Below are 25,851 nucleotides of genomic sequence, written 5' to 3' on the forward strand. Positions count from 1 at the left end.
TCATCTTTCTTGTTTGCCTTTTGCTGCTGTAGAAAAATATTTTTTTCTGTAAGGTTCCTCTATATTTGGTGCTAATAGACTTACATCTTTTCTTTGATACTCTGTCCTTTTTAATTATATAGCATTAAAATAAGTAATTCATCAAATTAGAACTTCAGTTAATCGAAAACTGAATTGCTCATGAATCATTTGCTTTAGAAAGTTTTCTTACATTTGCATGTAAGAAAGTTTTTTTTACATGGAGTGTACTACATATAAGATTCCATATCCACGTCATTGAATTACCATTTTTGAATACAGCCTTAATTAACTGAATACTGTTATAAAATTACTTTCTTAATAATATTATCAGTATAAAATCTTTATATTTATAAATTGTGTGAATTTTACAATTTTTTTCTTTTATACCGTGTAGTTTATTGCATATTGTTTCTCTCTAAAAAATTACAAAATTTTACAAAATAATTCTTATATTTTGTTATCTTTATGTTTCTAAGATTGGATTGTTATTTTTTTGTAATTTTGGGTATTTAGTGTACAGTAGGAAATTGGTGTATGGCAAATTGTTCATAGATGTATGAAATGTTTACACCATACAGTGATTTTATTTCATATGTTCATTTCTTGAAAGAGATATTCATATCTTCTACCTTAAAATATCTGTATCTGTAATTTCTAAGATTCATTCTTATTTAATGAATAAAGTATATTAGTCTTTACATGACTCGCAGACACTTGTAAAGCCTTCAGGTGTAACATATTGAAGGTAGAAGCATTTAAATGAGGATAAAATGACAGTGGTTGGAGTCACGCTCATCAATGAATTCAATCAATTCATCAATTCATTGATGAATTCAGTCAATTCATCAATGAATTTTGATTAGGTTGGTAATCATTGAAGTTGAGATTTTTTGATTAATTATCCTTACATCTAAAAAGTTTCTTTTCTATTAAAAATGCCTTATGTAGTCTAAATTAGCTATTCACTTGCATATAGAAACCACCTTGCAGCTTTGTTTCATGTTTCTTTATTTTTTATACATCCTTGCAATTTATAAACCATGATTAATTTTTTTTTTAATCATTATGAAGTGAACATTTTCTCAGTAACCAACATAAACTAACTTGATTAATTGCTAAGCTTTGGTTATCTAAATATGTTTTAAAAAAGAGAATGCAAAATGAATTATTTTAGAATTTAGCTGTTTATTATCCATCTATTCAATAATACCATGCTGTTGAATTGTCATTTGAGCTTATGTATGACACTGTTATAGCAGTACTTTAACATTTGTGGGAATCACAAACCATCACACCTTAGCAATGCCATTATGGGAATTTTGTGGGTACCAATCATTTGTGAAGTAAAACAAGCGCGAGTAATTTTTATTTCATTGTTGAACATCTGCTAAAGTAAAATGATTAAAAAAAACACACGTGATTCAGGAGGGTTGTTAATTGTGGGTACCAATCATTTGTGAAGTAAAACAAGCGCGAGTAATTTTTATTTCATTGTTGAACATCTGCTAAAGTAAAATGATTAAAAAAACACACGTGATTCAGGAGGGTTGTTAAAACAAACACAAAAATTCCTTACATATATGTATCCAAAATTGCTTTATTTTTTGGTCTTTCATGTTTTTTAAACTGATGCTATTTAAAGTACAATACATTAATTTTTTTTTATGAAAAAAATCTTGCAATAATAACAATAAATACATTTATATTTCAAAACTGTGGCCATTTCAACTTATTCTTGTGTTTCACATATTCATGTAGATGCTCTATTTCTAAAATAAGGAGAAAGACTGAATTTTGAGCCAAATTTCAGTACATTCACTTTGAATAGGAAGTACTGGTTATTGATAAATTAGCTGTCACTAATTACTGTTATAATATTGCTTTTTTATTATAAATCTAGATAATGAATTGCATTTTATAATAAAATTTAAATAATATAAATTCAAATAAATTTGAAGTATTTCTTATGTCTTTGTGTTTCTTAGAAATTAATGTTTATTAATACCTAATTTATTAATTACATTATTTTCTTTTTCATAATGAATCAAACAAAAATCTGTTTCAAAATATATGGTTGGGAAAAAGGTTTCTTAATTTTTTATTGCAAAAGTAAATTTTTATTAAACAAAATTTTTATGTGCTCTTTTAATATTCTGTGATTTCTGGACAAAAAAGTGTGATAAATAACCATTTTACAGGCCTCTTTTGAAGCCAACCAACTTCCCAGCCAAGCTTGATTTCATTCTGATTTAGAAACTATTTAAACTATTTACTATCTTCAAATGATCTTTGTTGGTGTTTACTACGTTATTGATGTCACGTATCATGGGCTGACATTGTTGGTGTTTACTACGTTATTGATGTCACGTATCATGGGCTGACAGAGCAAGGTAGTTAACACCAATTTTATACCACATATTAGCCTGAGTATGTCCCTTTTAATTTGTCCTTTTTTGTATTTTGTAATAGAATTATTAAATGTATTATTAAATACTGAGTGGTGTCACCTTTCAAAAGCATACTAGTTGCCAGATCTTCTATGAGAAGATGAAGTGAAGATTCTCCAACCCTGAAATTATTAGAATTTAGAATTTGAGTGTTGACCATTTCATGCTTGGAAAGCTTTAAACTTCCCTAAAGAAAAAAAAACACCATTATTTTTTCCCTATGGGATGGCTAAAACTTATAATTTAATTTAAAAGTGGGGCTGAAGCACTCATAATATTTGTTAATCTGGGATTAACAATCACTCACAATCTGGGATTTAGCCTGCTTGGCAAAGGCTAAATTGTTAATAGCAAAGGCTATTCATTCTTAACATTTATTGTTTATTATAGTAAAGTTAAGCAAATTAATTTTTAATTTTTTTAACATCCAAAGTTTTTTTACATTTTTTGCTATATATTTTTTTTTATGTGGTTCATAGTAATATAAAAGGCACTTCTGTAAGTTTAGAATACTTCCAAATTTATAACATTACAATAACATATAACAAACATATACAGATAGATTACAAAATTACAAAATAAATATATTTTTTTTAATAATAGTAATAATAATAATCATAATAGTCATTACTTATATTTTTTTCTGGCATGTTGTTGTTTGATTTTTTTGATGTTGATGGATTATTTTGGATGTGTCTGTAACATTCTGTCGGTTGATTTGGTGCATCTTTTACATAGTTTTGAATCCAATTTAAATGTTTGCAAATAAACATAAAAGTGTGCACAAGTCCTTTCATTCCACATTCGAGATCCAACTCGCTGTCATTATCTTCCAGTTCCTTATAAACTTGATGTGCAATGCCAACTAGATGATCTGTTCAAAAAATATTCATCATTAATTAGTAATTAATCAAAACAGATTAATTATTAATTAATAATGATGATTTTTTTTTTAAATTAGATATTTAATTTAACTTATTATTTTTTAAGATAAATGTATTTAATTAAACTAATAAAAATTTAATGTCCCATCTAATGGGAAGGGGAAGATGTTTTTGCAAATATTAAAAATTTAAAATTTTTAATAAAACCAAGATTTATGTAATGTAACATTGCATGCCATAATGAAACATTATTGGAAAAAATTTTCTTTAACTGTTTTTGTTTGATACATCAGAACTTTATTGAATCAGAAGTTTTATCTGATTTATAGGTTTAAATGAAGCTTCTAACGTACACTATTGTACGCTACACTTGGTGAAGTGAATAAACTATATACTTTTTACTTTAAAGTAATACTGGTCAAGTAAAGTAAACTCTTGAGACTAAGTGAATAACCTTTTACTAATACTTATAAGTAAATACTTGTAACATTTGTAGTTGTCCAAGTATTTGCTATTTGCGAGTAGTTTTTGCATTTTGCTTTTACTTATCCAGTAAATACTTGATACCTGTACATCATCATGTTCAGACACGTTGGTCAATACATCAAACGTTTCTTTTGTTTTAACCTTTTCCCATCACAATGATCTGCGGTTGATTAGTGCTCCGCGAAAATATGTTGGTATCTGATTGCCTCAAAAATTACGATAATTTAATTGCAGAATTTTTTCGCGCATTTCTACTGTGTTTTTTATTAGCGATATTTTTTTTTTTTGCTTTGTGTTTATGAAACATAGTTTGCTGATTTTAAAAATCATACTTTCAAGCAAAATTGGGCAAAATATAATGAAAAATCATTAAGTTACGTTAAAATCATTAAAAATCAGTAACATATGTTAGTATAAGTGAACGTAGATTCAGAAAACTACGTTTTAATAACTCTCACCACTCAAAAGGCTATTCAGAGTGTCAAAAAACCATTTTTACTGTATACTCTTATTCATTACGAATCTTTATGTGTTACATGATGTAACACATAATACATAATACATACACATAATATATCTTTACCGATATCATTTGTCAGAAAAGATATTTATAGACCAAGTAAAAGTGACGTATTCTTCTTTTTTTTGTATGCGGTATATCATAATTTATTATGTGTTTCATACAACGATATGTTGCTAGTAAGATAAGCTATTTTTGTAAATAATAAATAAATCCGTAACCCTCATAGAAATTATAATACACAAATAAGGTTTTCCAATTTTTCCCAATTTTACACGAACAAGATTCGCTAATATTGGGAACCGTATCTTAAGTTGACCACCAAAAATGTGTTTCTTTAGAATGTTTCTTTAGAATGTTGTTTGTTTATTGAACACTGTTTATCGTGCCTGTTTCCTGCTGGTTTAAAAGATGTTATTAACCATGGGGTAATTCCCACTGTGGCAAAGGCATACCATTAAATTTAGCCATGGTTTGGCAAACACTGCTCCGTTTCCAATGCGACTGTCATGGGTGCTACCTGGCCAAGAAGCATCAACGCTAGTGATTTTTTCAGTGGAATTACATGTTGTGATTCAAAGTGCGTGCAATCCACAGCTCCGCATTGCGAGAACTCCATTTCCTCTTCGCTTCATTTAACTCATAGGCATTCTGTGGAAAAGTGAGTCCACTCAGTTTCATTTATTTATTCAGAACTTAATCGAAAGTTTTGTAGAACGGTGAATCCCGAAGTCTTCACTGACACAGTTTTGAAATCCAGGGTCTGAGAAGTACCGCAAAAATACTTACTTCCATCTTCTGTTGACGACAGAACACCTCCTCGCTTTTCATTACTTTCTTCCAAAAAAGCGTTCGTCAAAAATTCAACTGATTCTTTTGCAAAACGATGCAAAACGAATTAGTTCTTCATATCTTCTTGGACTCAAAACTCGCCCTTTCTTTGTAAGTTTTTGGTTGATGAATGTTGACAAAGGCAGCCATACCAAGTATAAAAAATTTGATAAGGTTACTAGCTACCTTGAAATTCTACCAGTAAATACTTGAATACTCTTACAAACTTAGGATTTTATTCACTTGTTTTAAGTAGAGTCTGACCGTTTTAAGTAGAGTCTGACCAGAATCAGTAATTGCGTGTAGTTACAAGTAAACGCTTGATAAGTAAAGGTTATTCACTTCCCTGTTTTACAAGTAAAGAGAGAAAACTTGTCAAGTATTTGGTTTACCATTGTTTATTCACAGAACTGCAAGTAAACACTTGTATAATTGCAAGTAAAAGTACGTACTGGTTTTTATTCACTTCACTAACTATTATTATTATTATATAATTCTATGCGTACAACCGGTTTATATATAAAAATATTTCTATTTAAATATTTTACTAGACTTTCTTGATAAAAAAAAAGCTGACAACACAGTTGTTTCTGATGCATGGTGTACACACACAACTTAATTTAATTCACATGGGTACCAGCAGTGATGGCACTAGCTAAACTAAAGTAATTTAACAATTTGCATAGAACATTTGCTAGTACGATCAAGCCGTGAGGCTTAATGCTTACAGGCGATCATCAAGACCCCCCCAGCCAGACTGAGTTACTCTTTTACACTTTAAATATTATTCATTTATAAATTCTACCACTCACCTGTGATGTCACATAAGACATACAAGACATATGTCAAGTAGCAGACAATAGAATTTTTTGGGGTGGGAGTGTGATTTTGCAAAAAACGTTTTTGCATGATGCCATTTTTAATGGCATCAGTGCCCCATATATAAAAGTAATGTGACCAAGTTTGGTCAAAATCAGTGATTTTAGATGATAACACCAAACTCACAGTGTTTTGGGATTCTTAGGTGTCAAAACATCAAGACATTCCCAGTGAAATTACATGCCCAAATTAGACCAATTACAATATTTTTAAAGTAAGGGTACTTGTTTAATAACAGGAAGCCAGTTGTTGTTTGCTGTATGACTCACTGTCTCCTTATTTTAACTGTCATTATTTTAACGATAATATATGGTTTCATATATTCGCTATTATATTACAATGCATCAATCACCAAGAATGCAAAGATAATAAAACTGCTTGTAATATCAGTGCTGTTTATTTACTTTATTTACCTTTATTTACTCATTTCATTCCATTCGTTGCAACCGGATTTAATAGTTGAAAATGGATATTTAGGGTTAAATGAAGAAATAATCTTTGCACTGTTACAACAAAAATGAATAGATGAATAGATGATGTGTGAAGGGTCATAACAAGCAATTATTTAACAGTGATCACATATCACATACAGTGATGCTGTCATTTACATGAGTGCCACATGAAAGTAAACAGCTCATATCAATTGCATGGTATGAAAAGTAATTTAAAAAAACCGTTGTAATAGCTGTGTGCAATAACATCAGTATTGAACACATTAACAAGGTGGCCAGGAGTCGGGCAGTAAAAATATTATTGTTGAAATATTGGACCCAAATAATTGAAATAGTGGGGTAGTGCAAAATGGAGAAACAGTACCCCATTATCTTTAATAATATTTAGCCGAGTTGAAGCAGCAATAATCATGCGAGAAAGACTGATTTGTCCCATACCGAAAGCAGTTGCCGACTTCTGGCCCCGGCAACAAGTACATCATTTAGCTAATGCTAATAGCTAGCTAGTAATTTAAGCAGGCAGGTGTGGGTTCAGCAAGTGGCGGGCTGTAGTTGTGTATACTATATCTAAGGTTAAACAGAATTTATTTTTCAGGATGTTTTAAAATGCGAGCCCAGATTTTGACAACATTTTGTTTATTATCTCTTGATGTATGACATGTAACCATGACATGTGTTATTATGATAATTGTCATCATTTTCCGAAAGTAATAGAAAATTACTCCAACAGTTGAATGAGGAAGTTTTTTTAATTTGCTTGTCATGTTCTGTGTTCCTTTCTTATTTCCTGTGTTCTTAAAATTTTCATGTCGTCCACAAATAGTAGTAGGTCATGATAATCTTTAATCTAATTTGAAAATAAGATAAAATGTGGTGGTGAGAAGGATGATCTGAGGGGGAAAAGGAATACTGTGAAGTCGAGTGCCTGTTTCACCCACAGCTCAGGAAAACAAAATATTTTATCCATAGAGTAAGTGCACATATTAATAACTAATGATTGTTGACATTTATGATACGGTATTTTTGGATTTAAAATTCAAACCATTTGGAATATTCAATACACTTTTTTCTTTTCTTTTTGGTTTTATCCTATAGACATATTTTGGTGAAACTTTTTGTGTACTAATTTATACATTTTTTGTGTACTTATTTATTGTGATAAATATAGTTCTGATAAATTCAACATAGCAGCAGATGGATATGAATCTCCACTAGAAACGGGTCCTAATAAAGGCAGTTACTTTTATACGTTAGAATACTAGCTTGTGGATTCCAGTGTTCTTTGGTAGTTATTTCAAATTAACTACGGTTCATTTACACCTGAACATTAATTCCCGGAGGCTAAACAGGATAAAGAAAGAAAGGGGCTCCACTAGAAAACATGAATTAGGAATAGGTATATTCTAAGTTTTAAAGAAAGAAATAGTTTGTTAAAATATAAGTCTATATATTCGTTCATTTTCAGTTTTTTTCCCAGATTTCTTATATAACACTGTATATCTTTGTGTTCGCAAATAATAAGACAAAATTAGCGGTATATTTAAGTATATTTTAAAACTGATCAAAATATTTGTTTAGTTTCATAAAATTGATTTTTAAGAAACGATAAAATTTATGAAGAATTAATTTAAATTTAAGTAGGTTGATAAAAATAAACCAGTAAGAAGCATATTAGGTCTTTTAAATAAAGCAGTAAATGATGGTTCAACAACACCTGGAATGCCATCAAATGTAGGGTCTATGAAATTGAAAACTGTATAAATAAGGTCAAATACCCTGTGGCCAAATCAATTTTCAGTGAACGAGTTCATGTTGATTATTGTAGTTAGATGAGGCAAGCTTAAAAACTTTTTTTAATATAAAAATGTAATGTTATTAGAAGAATGCAGAAAATGTTGTAATTTTAAACTTGAATTTAATACAAAATTGAAAAAAAATTAATTGCTGAGCATTTCTGCAGATATTTTAAAATAAATAAATGTGGAGTATAAAGTCAACCAACACTCATTTCATTTGGTTTCATATCATTTATGCAGTTTTGTTGAAAATCACAAATGATTTGTATTAATTATTTTAGATTAATCATTGACAGTTTATACACCGTATTTAGATTTAATTCAAATACAGTGAAACTCATATTACTATCTCGGTTTAATATTTTACACATTTTAACTAAATGTCCCATGTATATACTAATTTGCCATTTCATTATTCATATGAACAAGATATTATTTTCACTTACAATTTTTAGTAATGAAAATTCCTGCGCTGCAAAACATATCAATGAAGATCTCCAAACAGAAGAATTCCCAACATCAAAACTTAACTCGGCTTATGATTGTTTATTATATATTAACAGATCATTTCCAATGATTATTTATACAAATGTCCTGTACAACAACCTGTTGTTGAACAAGAAAACATAAATACATATTGACATTCAGATGGTATAACAGTCCTCAACTTAGCACTAGAAGAATTTAAAATTTGCATGGGAATGCCATTTACTAGGAGGGTTAGTACAGTTCTAATCAAGAAGATTTTTTTGTGACTTAGATATATAAACTGTTGATAATAATGTGAAGTAGTAGCGAGTTGGGATTAGATATTAATCATACCGTTGAAGATTGACATATAATGCATTTCATTTATTTGTGGATGAATTTATTTTCACAAGAAATAGAATAAATTCATGTAACTGTTGTAGTAATCGACTGAAGATTAAGTAAAGAAATAAAATAAAATTTTAAAATTTGCTTTTCTTAATTTTACAGTTTGACCGTGAACATATATAAATAAAAAAAAAAAACCAATTGGAATGTGGAAGTCATAGCTCATGGAAAAGTTATGATACCAAAATTAAGAGTGTGATATGTTATAGGATTTTTATTTTCCCGCTATAAATTCATTTTTATTTCCTAAAAATGTTTTTCAGTTACCGTTTGTTTAAAAATTGCACTACACGTATTGATTTTAAAAAAAAGCAAGTCTTTTTTTTAAACTGTACTCTATCCATTACATTTTGGTTCTTAATTGATCCATACAAGATGAAACTGAGCTTCATCTAAATAAAGAATGTCTACTGTCAATTGATATGTCTAAATCACCCGAACAATGAAATCACCTGTAAGATCAGGTTCTACTCTAAAAGTTCATACATTGTTTTAATCTAATACGCATGTATAATTTCTTTGTTTTTATTGTTGAATAATTCTTAAAGTTTTTTTGGTAAACTTTACTGAGTAACTGTAGTAAAGAGTTATACTGAATATTTTTGATTTCTCAAAAAACCGATATATGACTTATATATGCTTATGATCAATAAAACATATATTTCATGAAATCTAGACAGTCTGAAAATAGCTGATTTATCTGATCCCACTTAGTCCCCACTTAGTCATTCCATGAACTGTTTGTAACAAAACTGATCCACCTGATAGAGTTATGAAATGACTACATACTCTTCTTTTCAATGTGACATTTGTGTGTTAACACCGGAAGGTTAATTCAGGCAGTGGGTTGATATAATATATATTTTGTGTGATTTAATCATTTGCAGTCATATTGATCCAGTAAGAAGAAAGTTTCAAACCAGAGGTTAGGTTTCTTTTTTTGGTTGCTTGTCTGCATGAAAAAAAAAATTATAAATGTTTATTCAAAAAAAATAATAATCTGTTGCCCGTCCTATAGAGTTATCTCTTAAAAAAAAAATGTTTTCAACTAGAGACTGTACTTCACACTTATTCATTAGTTTACTGTTATAATATCCTAATGGCATCAAAGCCATGAACTATGAAACTTTATCTCTAATGGCTACCTGAAATTCTTATGCTGACCGTGATTGTCAATATTACCAAAAAGATTTCCATAGATGTGGGATTGCTTTCATTATAGGGCCTCACAGATTAGGATGATACATCTTGCACTCTCAAAAAACCATTTTATGGAGGTATGTAGCTTTCCTCCAGTATTCACCATCTACTTGGGATAATATAATCAAAGAGAGGTCTGTTTTAGTTATTACCTTGGACCTTGTTCAAATTGTAGTAAGCACTTGAATTTAAATTTTGCCGTAGTTCAGTTAATATCACATATATGATCTGAGTTTATATATGGAAAAGGTATCTCCTCAGAGCTAAAACTTAGATCAGTCGCACCAAATTAATCAGACTTTATGGTCCTCTTTTTTGAAATCTCTTTGTTTGGCTCTAGATGTATATGAGGCTCGGCTGATAAATTTTGCACATGTATGCGTAGCGTGGGAAGAGATATTGGAATGAAATAAAAAATAGATAAAAGTGCAATATCTTAGTTACAAAATACAGTATTTATTTTTCAATATAATCCCCATTTACACCGATACGTTTTTCCCAACGTGTCCCAACATGTGACAAATTTTAGCATTCAGTCACTGAAAACATCTGGTGGTCTTTCCCGGATCCAAGTGGCTACTTCTTCACATCATTTTCGGTGGTGTAATGATTACCTTTGAGATCCCTTTTGAGATGGGGGAAGAAGTGGAAGTCGCAAGAGCCAAATCTGGCGAGTATGACAGATGCGAAATATGCTCAAAGTTCAGCTTGCGGAGAGCCATCAGAGAGTTTGCATGATACCCATCATTTACGGTAATGTTGCCTACTCATTCGTGATACCCATCATTTACGGTAATGTTGCCTACTCATTCTTTAGATATGCCTGCCTAACTGAATAGCGATGCATTGGTGGGTGATTCGCCAGTCACTTTGAAGCACTTCCTTTCGATGTTTCTTGTCAGTCACAGAAACTGGTCGTCTGCTGCGAGGTGCATCCTCAGTTGTCTCTTTACCAGCTTCACATTTGTGAAATTTCAACGCCCACCTATTCACAGTACTCCTGTCAACAGTTTCACTTTACCATAAACTGCTTTTAAACGATGAAAAATATTCATAGGATTCCCACTTTCTGCTGTTAAAAATTTGATCACAAATCGGTAAAACAGATTTCAACGTATTATCGCAAGTTTGTAGAAGGCGATTTTTAGCTATCATGTGCTGTTACGCCCAACTCGATAATACCTTTTGTCTCCGTGTAGCACACTAGTGTGCAAAATTTATCAGCTGAGCCTTTCATCAAGAATTAGATTATGAAAATGAATAAATTGATTTATGAAAAGATAAATAGTTATAAGTAATCCTAACAAATCAGATTTATGAAATCTAAATTTATTTTCAACAGTTTTTAATTTTCAAGTAGAACCATTTGTGACATCTTATATCTCATTTGACTACATGTAATAAACAAAGTTATTTTAAACAGTATTCTTAAGGTAAGCTAATGTCGATGATTTGATTAAGGGTGCCAACATTTTCTGCATTCTTTTCTATTTTGACATCATTTTGTAGAAATTATTCTTTCTACATTTAATTTTACATTTAATTCTGAGTTAAGAAAGAGCTTCTTATTTTTTTTCATAAAGTATTTAATATATTTTTAGTATGTTATGCTTTTATTGATGTACACTAGCGTGTAAATTAATCTGAACTCAGGGAATTTTTGTTTATTTTAATGTTGTGGCTATATTGTTTGACCACACTCATTCTTTAAGTTGTCTTTGTAATGTGAGATTATTATTTTTGGTTTTTTAACAATTTTCATGTTGTAAATAGTGTCTTGAGAAAGTTATTTGATTTTTTATTATAGAATTATTTGTTTGTACTTTTTGTTCTGTGTGTCTTGAATATATAATAATATGGACATAACTCAAGAAAGCATCTAAAAATTTTTTTTTTTCTAAGCATTACCAGTATGACACGATGGATAAATAGCTTCTGAGTGTGGTATTGGCCTAGGGACGGTGATTGCTATTTTAAAACAATTTAAAGAAACTGGTTCCTTTACCCTTCAAAGGAAAGGTGAGTGTGACCATAAAAGAAAAGCTACTCTAACACTGACAAGGGTCAGTTTTATTAGTGAGAAAAAATAAACTTGAATCTGCTGTGGACTTAAATTGAGAATTAGAAGCCAGTGGAGCAGGTTTTCACATGACAACTGTTGCAGCTGGATGGAAAGCTCGTTGGTTAAAAGCATCTTTTAACCAACTATGTGCAAAAAAGGTTCTTGTGGGCCAAAGCACATGCTAATGGGACCAAATAAGACTGGAAAAGTATTATGTTTTCCGATGAGCCACAATATTTATATTCAGGGACAAAGGGTTTCACTCATTAGAAGAAAAGTATCAGATGAAAATACAGCACCGGCTGATATTCAACAATCATTTAAACATTCACAGAAAAAATGTTTTGGGGTTTTTTCATATTCAAAGGCCTTTGTTCATTACTTCCTGCAGATGGTATAATGAAACGTGATGGATAGGATATATCAATAATGTTAAAGAAATGGTTACAACACAACCAAAACAAATTCCCTCTAGGCAATGGAATGTTCCACCAACAAGATCTGACATCATGCCAAAATGCCAAAAAAGTGAACAATTTTTTCAATGAATGAAACAAAAGACTAGCCAGGCAACACCACAGACTCAAACCCAATTAATTGAAAATCTTTGGGCAATAACAAAAAAAACTCTCGAAATTAAATTGTACCACAAAAATTGATCTCATTAGAGCAATAATATTGGTATGGTTTCATGATGAAGAAATAAAAAAAATGTGTATTACACTTGTCATGATGCCAAATCATGATGCGAGGTGATTAAAGAATAAAGGAGGAAATATTTAATTACTAAATATTTACAAATTGTACAAGTATGATTTTTTTTTCTAAATAAAGTTACTTTTTATTAAATTATCTGTGTTCGGATTAATTTGCTCGCTATTGTATTAACGTATTGAATAAAAGAAAATAGGGAAATTAGAAAAGGAGCAAAATGAGTAAGAGTGCAGATTTTAAGCATCTTAATGCTCACGTTACAAAAAACATAATATGAAACAAAATCTTTCTGTAATAAAACATTAAAATACAATAATTAAATCATTCTTACTGTCGCATATTAATGGTCCTCCAGAATCTCCATCGCACAAACCTCTTCCGCTGCTCGGTTCTGTGACGCAGATCAAAGATGAATATTGTTGTTTTGTTAACCCGTGACAGGCTTCTTTAGAATGTTCCGCATTCACATTTAATTTAACTAAATTTGTTGCTTCTACATTCTTTTCGATGTCACCCCATCCAATCGCTGTGCAAGGTATCTCTTTTCCGACAGGAAAAGGTCTATTATCCATCGGTATAGGTGATGTATAAAGATCGAACAGCAATGGCATCATGAGCTTAACTAATGCTACATCATAACGGCCGAGTTTTCTTTCCTGGAAAAATGAAATAAACCATATTGGTTAAGCTTTTAATAACATTGTTGATGATAACTTAATAAATTATGCGGTAGTTATTGATCGCTTGTCCGTTACAGACAGGCTGTGTGTCTGTACATTGTGTAGCTGTTCTGTAGAATAAAAAGGCTCTCTGGGCTTTATATGAACCAGTAAAGTGATTTCCCATTGACAGGTGAGTCAAGGAACCCTGATGATTTTTAAAGCAAAATAAGTTGCCAACCCTGATGTTTAGGCAGGAATTGAAGTAGCTTTACCTTGCATACTGGATGTCATTTCAATAGTGGAGCAGAGGACTGCTATACACCATGTGTTCAGTAGAAATGTATTTTAGAAATAGTGATGTGGTTGTGTTTACAACAATTATTCTATCTGGCAGTTTAATATTCTATGTCATTATGCCAAATGGATAATAAATCTCCAAATTACAACCTCTGCAATGAAAAATAAGCCACCAGGTCCTGTGCAATTTGTGAGAACTCCAAACATTGACAGTCACGTAGGCCTTCGGTGCTTAATCAGAAAGCACATTGCAGCCTTTGTTAATCCCACAGTAGTGTCAGAAGAATTTTACATTTTTTGTGTCAATGAACGACTTTTTGTGCAAATTTTATTAAAAGATTTAATGGCAGGACCATTTGATGAAATGGACCTGCTAATGAGTGATGAAAGGCATTTTAAATTATCAGGTGCAGCGATTAAAAATTTATGTTACTGGTCTGATACAAATCCTAGTGGGCTTTGTGTGCAGCCTGCTCTCTGTACACATTTAACTATCTGGTGTGCTCTGGAAAGTTTTGGAATCACAGGGCCATATTTCTTTGAAAAGGAAGGGCAGGTGGTGAGTATATTCTGAATGGTACATTAATGATGATGTAAGATTTCCTTACTCCCGAACTACTTTGTTGCGAACGGCTTGAATTGTGATGTGGTTTCAGCAGGATGGATCAACAGCTCGCACTGCTAGAGCATCACATGATCATTGGAGATGTTTTCATGCATGTGATTTATAAAGGAGGAGATTTTCAAGCAAGAATAAACAGAAACTGTCTCAGATGAACATAGTGCAAGCAGAAATTGGAAATCTGCAAGATAGACCACAGCAGTGCATAGAAATTGTGGAGGGCATTTGTGTGATATATTATTTACAGCAATAAATGGCATTATATTTACTTTAATAATATATTAAAACCTAGTTAGGTGAATGAAATTCTATATTTTATATTTCATTTTTAAAATTGTTAGATTCCTATGATGTTATTTGGCCTTACAAGTGAGTCTTACTCTTTTGTACCATCAAGAGTGTTTATTACATTTTTTAATCGCTTTGTATATTAGTATAATAGTATATAATTATAAACTTATAGATGCGCAGTAGTTGTGAGCTGTCTTAAACAGTGTAGGCAGCAGCACTATATCGACTACACAGTAGAGGAAATACTGTACTGATGTTCAGGATGTTCAACATCTGAGGATGTTCAGGAAAGTCCTGTTGGACTTTCTACCTGGATGTCACAGATAGAAAGAGGCTAATCTGAATCCTGCAGTCCAATTGCATCGTTCATGAGAATTGAGCTTTCTAAATTTTGACAATATAAACTTAATTTACACATATAAAAATTTACTTAAAATTTATTAATGTGAATGTTAGTTCTGTCAAGGTAGATCTTGCTCATTGTAGTTTATTTGATTTAGCAAAATGATCTCTGCAGCAAGATTAGATTAATGAAGTAAACATTTAAGTAAATGCAAAATAAATTGTCAGTAGTAATTGATACCAACAATAATAATATTCATATCGGCAATATAGTAAGCACTGTTTCCACAGGGATTATTGTAGATTTCTCTGGCTGATGATTGCTATGGAAATTCTTCCATTACATCCATAATATTTATAATATTATTTCCTTTTTTTGTGTTATAATGTTTTCTTCCTTTTTTTATGTAAGCAAGATGTCTGGGAAATAAATTATAAAAAAATTATATCAAAAGTCAACACACTTGATAAGTAGAAAAGCACGAAGGTATTCAGCAGTCAGAAAATGGTTCAGAGACAGACAAACTAATTACGATAAGCATAATTATAGACTTAATTGTGATTATAGTGAAGTAACTAATGTGTTCCCTGGGGGACAGACTAGAAATAGTAAATAATGTCATCCAGACTCCATAGGGGAAGACACCCCTATAGGGCAGTCATCAATCATTGCCCATATAGGGGCAATTTCAGTTGCCACGCCATCCCCTCCACACCTAGCCATTATGGGCTTTACTGGAGGTGAAAAGGCATATCTCAGCTTTGTTCTTATGTCACCCCAGACCATATAGTGAATGTTGTTGGTCTGGAGTGGAAGCTACTACTGGTGATTTGACAAAAACTTTCCCTTCAGTATACTTCACTAATTTGTCTAATAAATAAGCAGCCGACATGAGTGAAATGTGCATTATTTATTTATTTTTTTGTATATATGAGTATATTTGTTAAACAGACTTTGTTTTCATTTATAATTTTGTTTTAAACTTCATTAAAAAAAAAAGAAGAAATTAATTACCTGACTTATGATGATGAAACTTATAAAGCAGTTACAACAGATGGTCTAAATTTTGAAATTTAATCATTGACCGAGCTTCCTTCACTGATTTACCTTCATTATATATACATTACATGTTTAAGGGGTCGAATTCAACCTGATTAAGGGTTTCTATATCAGAATTACATTGAACTTATAAAGAGAATTGATAATAAAAATTTTAATTTGTACTGTTTATAAATAAGATTATCCATATCGTTAATTAATTAACAGCAATAGAACTTCATTTTTTGTGTGAAAAATACATGAAAATTTCTTTTGGTTTAATAGATTTTCTTAAAATATATTTCTGCTCATTTTAATAGCTTAAAAAGAATTAATTTAATTTGAAGTCTTCAAATAATCATCTTCACTACACAGTTGAGTGTGTAAAATAAATTTGGTAGTAGGAAAGCTGTTAATTAGAGAAGCCATGAAAGAGAGGGAAGGAAGCAGCAGCTCTTTGGATTTAACTTTCAACAGAAACATTGCCTTTATTTAGATAACTTTTATTTAAGCTATTACATAAAGTATAGACTCAAATTCTGGTATGTAAATTATTCTCCTAAGGTAAGATGGTTTTGCCGAATGAACTAAGTAATGGAAATATTTGCAAATATAATTTTATACTTAGATCTATACAGTATGACATTTTATCCTGTTAATCGTGCATTCTTATTTTGTATAGCGTCGGTTTACTTACTGTGAAAGGATTAAAAAGAAATAAAACAATAAAGTAGATTTTTTTTATCAATATTTACTCAATAGCAAAGCAATTACCATAATATTTTTAAATAATTTCTAGCGGAAGCATATTTTTCTATTTTACTACATAAAAAAACCTGCAGAGGTTCAATTTACAAAGCAATACTGCAAATGTACTGTGCAGCAACCACTTTATGAATTAACTCAAGCAAAACGTTTTCATGAATAGACCTCAGTAAAAACAAGAAAAAGGTTAAATTAAAAAACCTTCAGAGGAAACAATTAAAAGAAAGTAAAGCAAAAAAAGGAAGTATAAGAAATTAATAATACCAGACAAAACTATAATTTAAAAGAGGTATTTATCTAAATTAAATGAAAAAAATAATATTTTAATTAAAGAAAAAGCAGAAACAAAATTATGGTAGAACCAAATTATGGTTGAAATTATCACATTTTTAAAGATTTGCAAACCTATTAAACTTTTTTCATCATCTGCTTTCCCATTAATTTTATTGTAAAAATTATAATTATTTATAATCACATTTATATCCATGAATGTGTATATAGGTGTTCTTATTTGTTTAAATAGGATATATCTTTTTTGGAAGTAACATTTTCCAGAGTATTTAAATCTGGTTATCTGCAGATAAGAGAAATTCAAAAGTGAAAATTTTCACTATCTAATTTTTGATAGCCAACAATGGGGTGTGGAGAGATGTCTTTTCTTAAAGAAAAGACTGTTTAAAAATTGACATGTCTGCATATAATTTTTCTTAATTAAATCAACTTTCACGCTCCCATGAAAACTCGAATTCCTCTAGAAATTAAAGAATCGCTTATGACAGGCAAACTAACCGACCTGATTATGGAGGATGGTAATCATGTTGAATATTTATTTAAATTTGAAATTCAAGGAGTACTATTCTTCCTTTGACAGAAAAAGTAGAACGTTCAGATTCTAAATTGACTCTTCCTTTAAGAAAAATAGCAATAGATAGACAAATGTCCAAGAATTTAGCCGCTGTATTATTGTTTTAACTGGTCATCTTTTTTTCATATTGTAGAAAGTAATTTGCCTTACTGATGGCAGTATTCATAAGCTAAAATAGTTCACAAGTTAAAATGTGGAACTGTAAACTAATATGCAAATACTTTTATGCAAATAAGCTTGTGCAGAGTACATGGAGCTCATTTAAATATATTGACGTTACACAATATTAACTTAAGATGTAATCCTTCACTATTTTTATTTAGAAGAAAATGCAAAAAAGAGCAGAATATTTAATTATTAAGATGAATATTACTGCAGATAATGAAAAGTAAACAGATATTATTTCTACACATTGATAAAAGCTAATAAGATTTTAAGTGATTAATTTGGCACAGTATTTTACTTATGTAATGTGCTGTAATTTTACAGCGTTTTACATTTGTAATGCTGTTCTCTGTTCCTTTCAGTTTTTATTTCAAAGATATGGTTGTCATTTAACCTGTATGTTGTAATTTTCAATTTTTACTCTTGAATGAATAGAATTTGATGGTCGATTATTTTTATTTTCCAGAGGAAGTTAGTTTTGCCAATAGCTTAATTGTAAATTGAGCGGAGAATTTTTTGTATTTAAAATTAAATTATATCTACAGATTTGAAAATATTTTCTTGTTTTTTCCATTTTTACTTTGGTATTATAGATGTACCAGGAAGTGATGGCCGTAACTTATTTCTTCCTCTGTCCTTATTTTGTGTTTTTGCAATAAAAATTTATATCTTGAGAATGGATTGAAATGTGTTAATGGAATTTGTATATGTATGCAATGACTAATACAAAATAAGTACAGAAATTTTCAAAATAGCTACGATCTAAATTATTGAATCGTTAATAACTTTTTTATATTTAAGTCTGTTTTACTAGATAAAATTTTTTTTATTGTGAGTAAAATAACACCTCGTTTGTACAAATAGGTTGGAAAAAAAATGTAAGTTTTTTGATTACAAATTTGTGATTTGACAATTTAGATTTTGGATTTTTCATCAATTTAAAAAAGTAAAGTAGTGTACCTTGCTGCATTTCAGAGAGCTTTACCTCTGAAATTTGGCAGTAATCTCTTTAGATTGTTCCTTTAGATTCTTTTTCATATTTTTATTAAGAAGCAAGCTTCTCTTTTTTGTTTTAATTTTATCATTATAGAAACAGACCAGTTTTTCAGTTATTGATGCTCATTAGGGATCATATAAATGCAGGAATTTTGATAGCATGTGCAGAGTACTATGTTATCAACAGTATAAATTTAAGAAGGAGAGCATGACTGAAACCCACTTCCAAAGAAAACATTTTTTTTATCCTGTTCGTTTAAAAAAAATTTACTAACATATCTGCATGTCTGTGTTCATGAATCTCAGATTTGCGTGTAGGTTATCAATCAGTGTATTATGTGAAAACAGTTCAGGTTTCAATGAATCAGGCCTTTCTAAAATCACAAGAAAGAAAGTAGAACTGCAGTATAGACCCGCCAAGTAAATAATCGCTCTACCAGCTACCGACTCAGTAGATGCAGTAGTCTACCTAATTTATATAGTTATAAAATATAACTATAGTATAGTAGTAATATAGAGTATAGTATAACTATACTATAACTATATGTAGTTATATTTATATTTTGTGGACAGTTGTCCAGAGAAAAAAATGTTATGAATAAAGAAAACAGGATGTAGAAAAAGTAATGGATTTACCTTACAAAAGGACTGTGAATACATTTTATCTGTTCTCAGTGATGTTCTTGCACCCTACTTGGGATCAATTAGGAAAACCATTAGGACTAGTGATGTCCTTGTTTTGTGTTTAGGATCGATTTGATCGCAACATAACATCCTGTGCTTCCTTATTATTTAGATAATTTGTACTACTAATTTTTATAAAGGTGGTTAACAGCGATTACCTTAAAGTTTGGGTTGATAATTATATTCTCAGCTGTTCTTTTTTGAGTGTACCCGTTATGCAGTTGATTTATATTTGTTAGGCCTGTTATTATTATAACATCAGCTGAGCGCACTGGTCTTCTGTTTGTCCAGTAACAGTGTGCAGCTCCTAATATGTATTCATCTGATATTACGACCGCAGTACATTTTATCTGAAACATATTTTTTCTTTTTACTGTAAAATGCATTATCAGTAAAATAAAACCACACAAATGATTATATCTAAAAAAAAGCTGCACTAAATTCAGAATGCGTTAAGAGAAAAAAATATATAAAATTAATATACGAGTACAGTAATTCAAATATTATACCTTATCTCATTTTATGTAATATTAAATATGTTTGTACTGAAAATTAATTTAGGTTAATACAATTCGTTATTAATTAAAATATTCTCATATCAGCTTAACAAAAATTATGTATACATTTTATAAAATAATAAAAATTACGACTTGCCTTTTTAATTTGTAATAAAATCTTTTCAAAATCCTGATTTGGTTTTATTCTGTAGTGGTGTACTGTTTAGTGCTTCTTCTATACATGACAAACTGCATTACCGCTATGAAAGAGACTTATAATTTTGAAGAGATCTTGAGAAATCATATTTCTATGATAAAGAGCAAGTCAGGATTTCGTAAATAAAAATTTTGTTTTACAATGTTTTTCATTTTTACTTCAGGTAAAAATTGTTATTCAGAATCTATTAGATGATTAATTTTACTAATATATACAGTGATTCAAAATTGCATGTCAATACTATGAAAATTGATTTGGGATAATTATAAGTAGAAGAAAGGTTTTTATAAATATGTACAAAAAAATGTTATTTTTAATTTATGACTAGTCAAATACTTCATTGGATTTATGCTGTTAGAATAAAATAAACACTGAAATTCTTGGAGCGCAAATTAAACAGCATTTATATGCTTTTAACATGAAAAATTTAATAATTTAATAAAATAGATCTTGGAACTATATCTTGTTGCAAAGCCCCCTCCCAAAACCTCACATTTTAAAGAAAATTATCAGTAATGCTTAAAAAAGCAAATTAAATTATCTGAAAGTTTCTCTTTGCTACATGATTGTTAATAACTGCGATCAATAATTAAATTTTATGTACTATGTGCGAATAATTTTGTGTTTTGTTTATGTAATTTCAAACTAGTTTGCATTTGGCGAGTTGATAGTCATGCTGTTAATTATGGTAAAGTAAGTAGTAATGGTTCTGATTTGAGGTAGGTCAATTAACTAGATTAGATAGATACTACCAAATTTGTTATCTTTTTTCTTGGGTGCACAGCAAAATATCATTATCAATTCCTACACAAAATTACCAAAGTAAATGATTAAAAATTGAAATTTGTAACATTTGAAGTTGTGGAGAGATCTGAGAGAAATAGGTTTTTTGAAACAAAGTCTAGTAGATGTTGGTCGGCAATAATTTATAAGAAATACAAATATTAATTAAGAAGTAATCAATACTATACAATTATTTCGTATTATCATCATCATCAGAAGTTGAAATGTTTGTTTAAATGTTTTAGAATCGAGCATTTGGCAAACATTACGGGAACAACAATTGTACCCGTTCTATATATTTTGCATGTACTCTATATATTACTGTCAGATAGATTCTATTAAGTGGATAAAATTCTGTCGATGATTAATTAGAAATGTGTACCAGGCACATTAGAAAATGCTATCGATCCCAGTTTACATAATCATATTCTGGATTATTGAAGAATCGTGCTTCATGAGGAATGGGTTTCTCAATTTATTCCAAAAATAAATAAGTGTGGGTATTCCAAAAATACCGGAACTTGGACACAGCAAGAAAATCTACATGACATTGCCACCATAGTGCATTTCCAACACACTTTTTCATTTAATGTATAACATGTCCTTTTCTATAATAATTGCAGATTCTTTTTTTTTCTTGCCACCAAGGATTTCAGGAGTGTAATATTTGCAAAGGAATCCGATTGAACTTTTGTGTTTGTAGATAAATTGGGATATGGTTTATGCACAATTGCGTAGCAGCTTAATGTTCTTGTAATGTTAGAGATTATTTAAATAATATGTATGAGAGATCAGTCAAAATGGTTCAGTAAAATCAGCATTATAATCTCTTGATATTGCATCATCAGATTCTTTTCTTTAGGGTTAGATGAAGTCAATTTATTCACGCTTATCGATACTCAAGAAGTAAGAAATCATGTAGAAAATGCAGCGACTACTAAGAATAGTCTTGATTTTATAAAACATATTTGAGAAGGATGGATGTGTTGTGCCCATTGATGCATTCAACATAGCGGTGGCCATATAGAACAATTACTTAGAATATATTGTGGTATATACAGAAGCTTCAACTAATGAAAAGTGGTAGAAGGAAAAAGAAAGAAAATGAAAAATATAAATCAACAAATTAATTTTAAAAAGGGAAAATTCAGAAATAACAAAAAAGGAACAGTGAAAAGAATTCTAGAATAATGCTGAAGTTTCGGCAATAGATTTTCTGAAACCATTATACTGAATGAACAAGAGGATGGATTGGCTACTGTCTTACAAGCCCTAGAGACCCAAGAATGTGAATACTGCCAAGAATCAGCAAGCGGTTCTAGTTACAATAACTGTCAAATATATAAGCAAAAGTGCTTCATAAGCATATTTCAATTTGCAACTAGTACAACAGTGTTCTGTTTGTGTGATGAAATAAAAGAAGCTAAGCCCTGTTCAGTTAATTCACTCTGTACAGGGGAGGTCATGGTGTTATTATTATTAATTTATAAAGCTATTAGGCTAGTCTCCTTTGTAAGTTGTAAAAGTATGAAATCTTTGTATAAAGTTTATTATTTATAATTTCTGAGTAAAATTAGAATTATTGTTTGTGACTTATAATTTACTTATTGTGTAAAATTTTAAAAATCTTAAGAGATAATTTTAAATAAGACTAATACAGCCTGCAGGAGTTTCTCACTGATACAATTTAGATAAAAAATCTATTATAGAAAAATAAATAAATGCATCTAATTTTGGCTGTAATGTTTTATTTTGGAAATTGTCTTTTAAATGTTTAATGCAGGACAGTTAAGTTAATTGATATTAATTGTTATTTATATGTTTACTTAAAATTTACATACAGTACTAGCATTTTTTTAATAATTTTATACAAGATAATTCTTACTTGTCTTAAGCTTATTCTTGTTGGTATTTTCTGGATTGTCATCAGCATATGCAGCATTACTTGGTTTTTTGTGAAAAATTATTGTTATTTTTATTAAGATTATAATTTGTGTCTGAGTAATATTATAATAATTAAACATTCACAGACTAGATTATAAATTAGACCGATCAAAATATTATTAATATTCAGCAGTAGAGTTTTAAGAACTTTTCTATCTTCAATATTTTAATTTTGAAAAATCTTATAAACAGTTATTATCGAATATATTGTGTTTATGACAGACTTATGATGATCGAAGCTAATTTGTGATTTGCAAATAATACATGTCGACACCAGGTTGTAATAAATGCAGAAGAATATTTTAATCACATAATTATATAGGCTAGCTATTACAAAGTATAATAAGATTATTATACTTTCTTCAAGGGTGTTCAGTCACCCTTGATGAAAACTCAATATGAGGTTAGAGATATAAAGTGGCCATGATAACAGATATTTGACATTACTGTTCTGAAGAAATATTCTGAAATATAAAGTGGTTAGACCTATTACATTTTACTAAGATTAAAATTTCAATAGTTTCGTAATTATCTTCTACATTTTTCAGTAAATTTTATTCATCTGTCAGCGAACTGTTATTTTTTAACCATACTAATTAATTAGCTAAAGCTTAGTGAAACCTTTTTAGAAATTAGAAAATATAAAGAACAATATTATGAGTACTTATGATCATTATATTTATTTGTTGCCATTTGTAGCATTTATAAATTAATAATGGATTTACTATATATAATGCTTTTTAAATAAAAGTTGTGTTAAAATTAAATACATATTACTCACGTCAGTGTGTACAGATAATGCTACGTATGGAAATTCCCCGGGAGTGGCTCTTAAACCTCCTGCGACACGATTTTGTATTTTGCGACCAAAGTTTTTTTGAATTAATATAAATATTAACATGATATGCTGTAATATTTTCATTTATTTCTTTTGCATTATAATTGTGTTATATTGTTTAGAATAATTAAATTTTCTAATGTTATTACTTTTCAGGGTTTTATATTATTCATAGATTTTTTCGTTTAATTTATAATTTCATATTTTTTCTTAATAAGGTTATATTTATGTATTATAAATAGATCAATTACTATTATTGTTTACATTTTTTAACATTTATTTTTTTTCTTTAATAGATGCTTTAATCAGCTGGTTTATTTTTAAAAATGTGTTAATTTTTATTTCATTTTTTCTGGTTCATTATTAATATATATATATATATATTCATATATATATATATATATATATATATATATTCAGCAATACATATTTTACTGTTGTCAATAAGTAAAGTTATTAAATAAAAAAATTGTCAGTAAATGATTTCTTTGAATATTCTTTTTTTTTACAATTTATTTATACAGTTTTGTTTGGTCTAAAAAATAATAAAAAGTAAATCTTTAAATTAAAAATTAACAGCTGTTATTTATTTGTAATAAATAATGTTTTTTGTTCAAATGTAGTAATGGATTATTTAATAAACTCTTTAAAAAATGAAACTGATTACTTAATTTTTAACTACAAAATAAAAAAAACCAACTGTATATCATTTTGCTGTAACAATTCATTAAGTCGTAATAAAAAAATGAAAAATGTAGGATTGGGGGAAAATTTTCTTCTTATGTTAATTCAAAAAACAATTTTTTTTTATTTGAAATGAAGTTTATTAAACCAAATATGTCATTTATTTTGATCAACCGTATTTTGCCATTTTTGAGGTAAAATAATACTGTCGTCGTAGATTGAGTGTTTTCTGAATGAAAAACTGTTAAGTAATTTTCACAGACCTTTCTTGTAAACAATTTTATACTGATTTTTTAGACTGAAACAAATTTAGTCTGGCACCGCAAGGTCATGACTAAGTGATGGTTATGTTAAAAGCACCTTGCCAAATGCTGTCAATTTTCACTGGAATGAATAGTTTCAAAAATTGTTTGATTTCATTTGGTCTTAGTAACGATTCGCCGATGGAAATTTGTTCCATTAAAATTTTTGTTGTTAAATCTTGCGTCATCCAACAAGTTTTTTAATTTTATTTGTATTCTGCCTTCTTCAAATTAATTTGAAGTGACATTTAGTTAATTACTGATATCACGACTCTTAATGTACCAGACTTTCTCACTTTTTTAAACGGTTTCATAAACATTTTCAGGACAACCAGAATGTGGTGTATTGAGATCAAAATTTTCAGATAGTTGAACCATGTTCGTGTGGCCGCATTTACTGATACTGCGTCATGTATATAAACATCACAAACTTTTTTTAGCAGCCTTGGTTCAATTCTTTACTTTTTTGTAATAAAATTTCAAAATATATTGAATTTTTTCAATATTTCAACTTGTTCTCAAAATGTAATAATTTTTAAATAAATAATATAATCTTAAATTTGTAAAAAATCTCTGATATGTCACCTTTCAAAAACAGATAGTGGACAGCTTTGATTAGTATTACCAGAATTTTGTAATCCTAAAGCCAAATCTACCAGGAGAACACAAAGAAACTTCAACCCAACAGGT

At 29.4% G+C, this 25,851-nt stretch overlaps 2 protein-coding genes across 3 annotated transcripts in view; one reads left to right on the top strand and one right to left on the bottom strand.

Moving 5' to 3' along the window:
- On the bottom strand, positions 1-25,539 carry LOC142330367 (chymotrypsin-1-like). Its single transcript, XM_075375593.1, has 6 exons — positions 25,494-25,539; positions 24,119-24,177; positions 20,055-20,246; positions 13,500-13,824; positions 3,117-3,342; positions 1-106 (listed from the first exon to the last, which is right to left on the bottom strand). Exons 1-6 carry the CDS (start codon positions 25,537-25,539, stop codon positions 1-3), a joined length of 954 nt encoding a protein of 317 aa, XP_075231708.1.
- Positions 1-25,851, top strand: part of Vps13 (vacuolar protein sorting 13C) — a 286,208-nt gene that overhangs the window by 19,104 nt on the left and 241,253 nt on the right. The window lies entirely within an intron of this gene.

This window comes from Lycorma delicatula, chromosome 9 (genome assembly GCF_047948215.1).
Source record: "Lycorma delicatula isolate Av1 chromosome 9, ASM4794821v1, whole genome shotgun sequence".
NCBI classification, from domain to species: domain Eukaryota; kingdom Metazoa; phylum Arthropoda; class Insecta; order Hemiptera; family Fulgoridae; genus Lycorma; species Lycorma delicatula.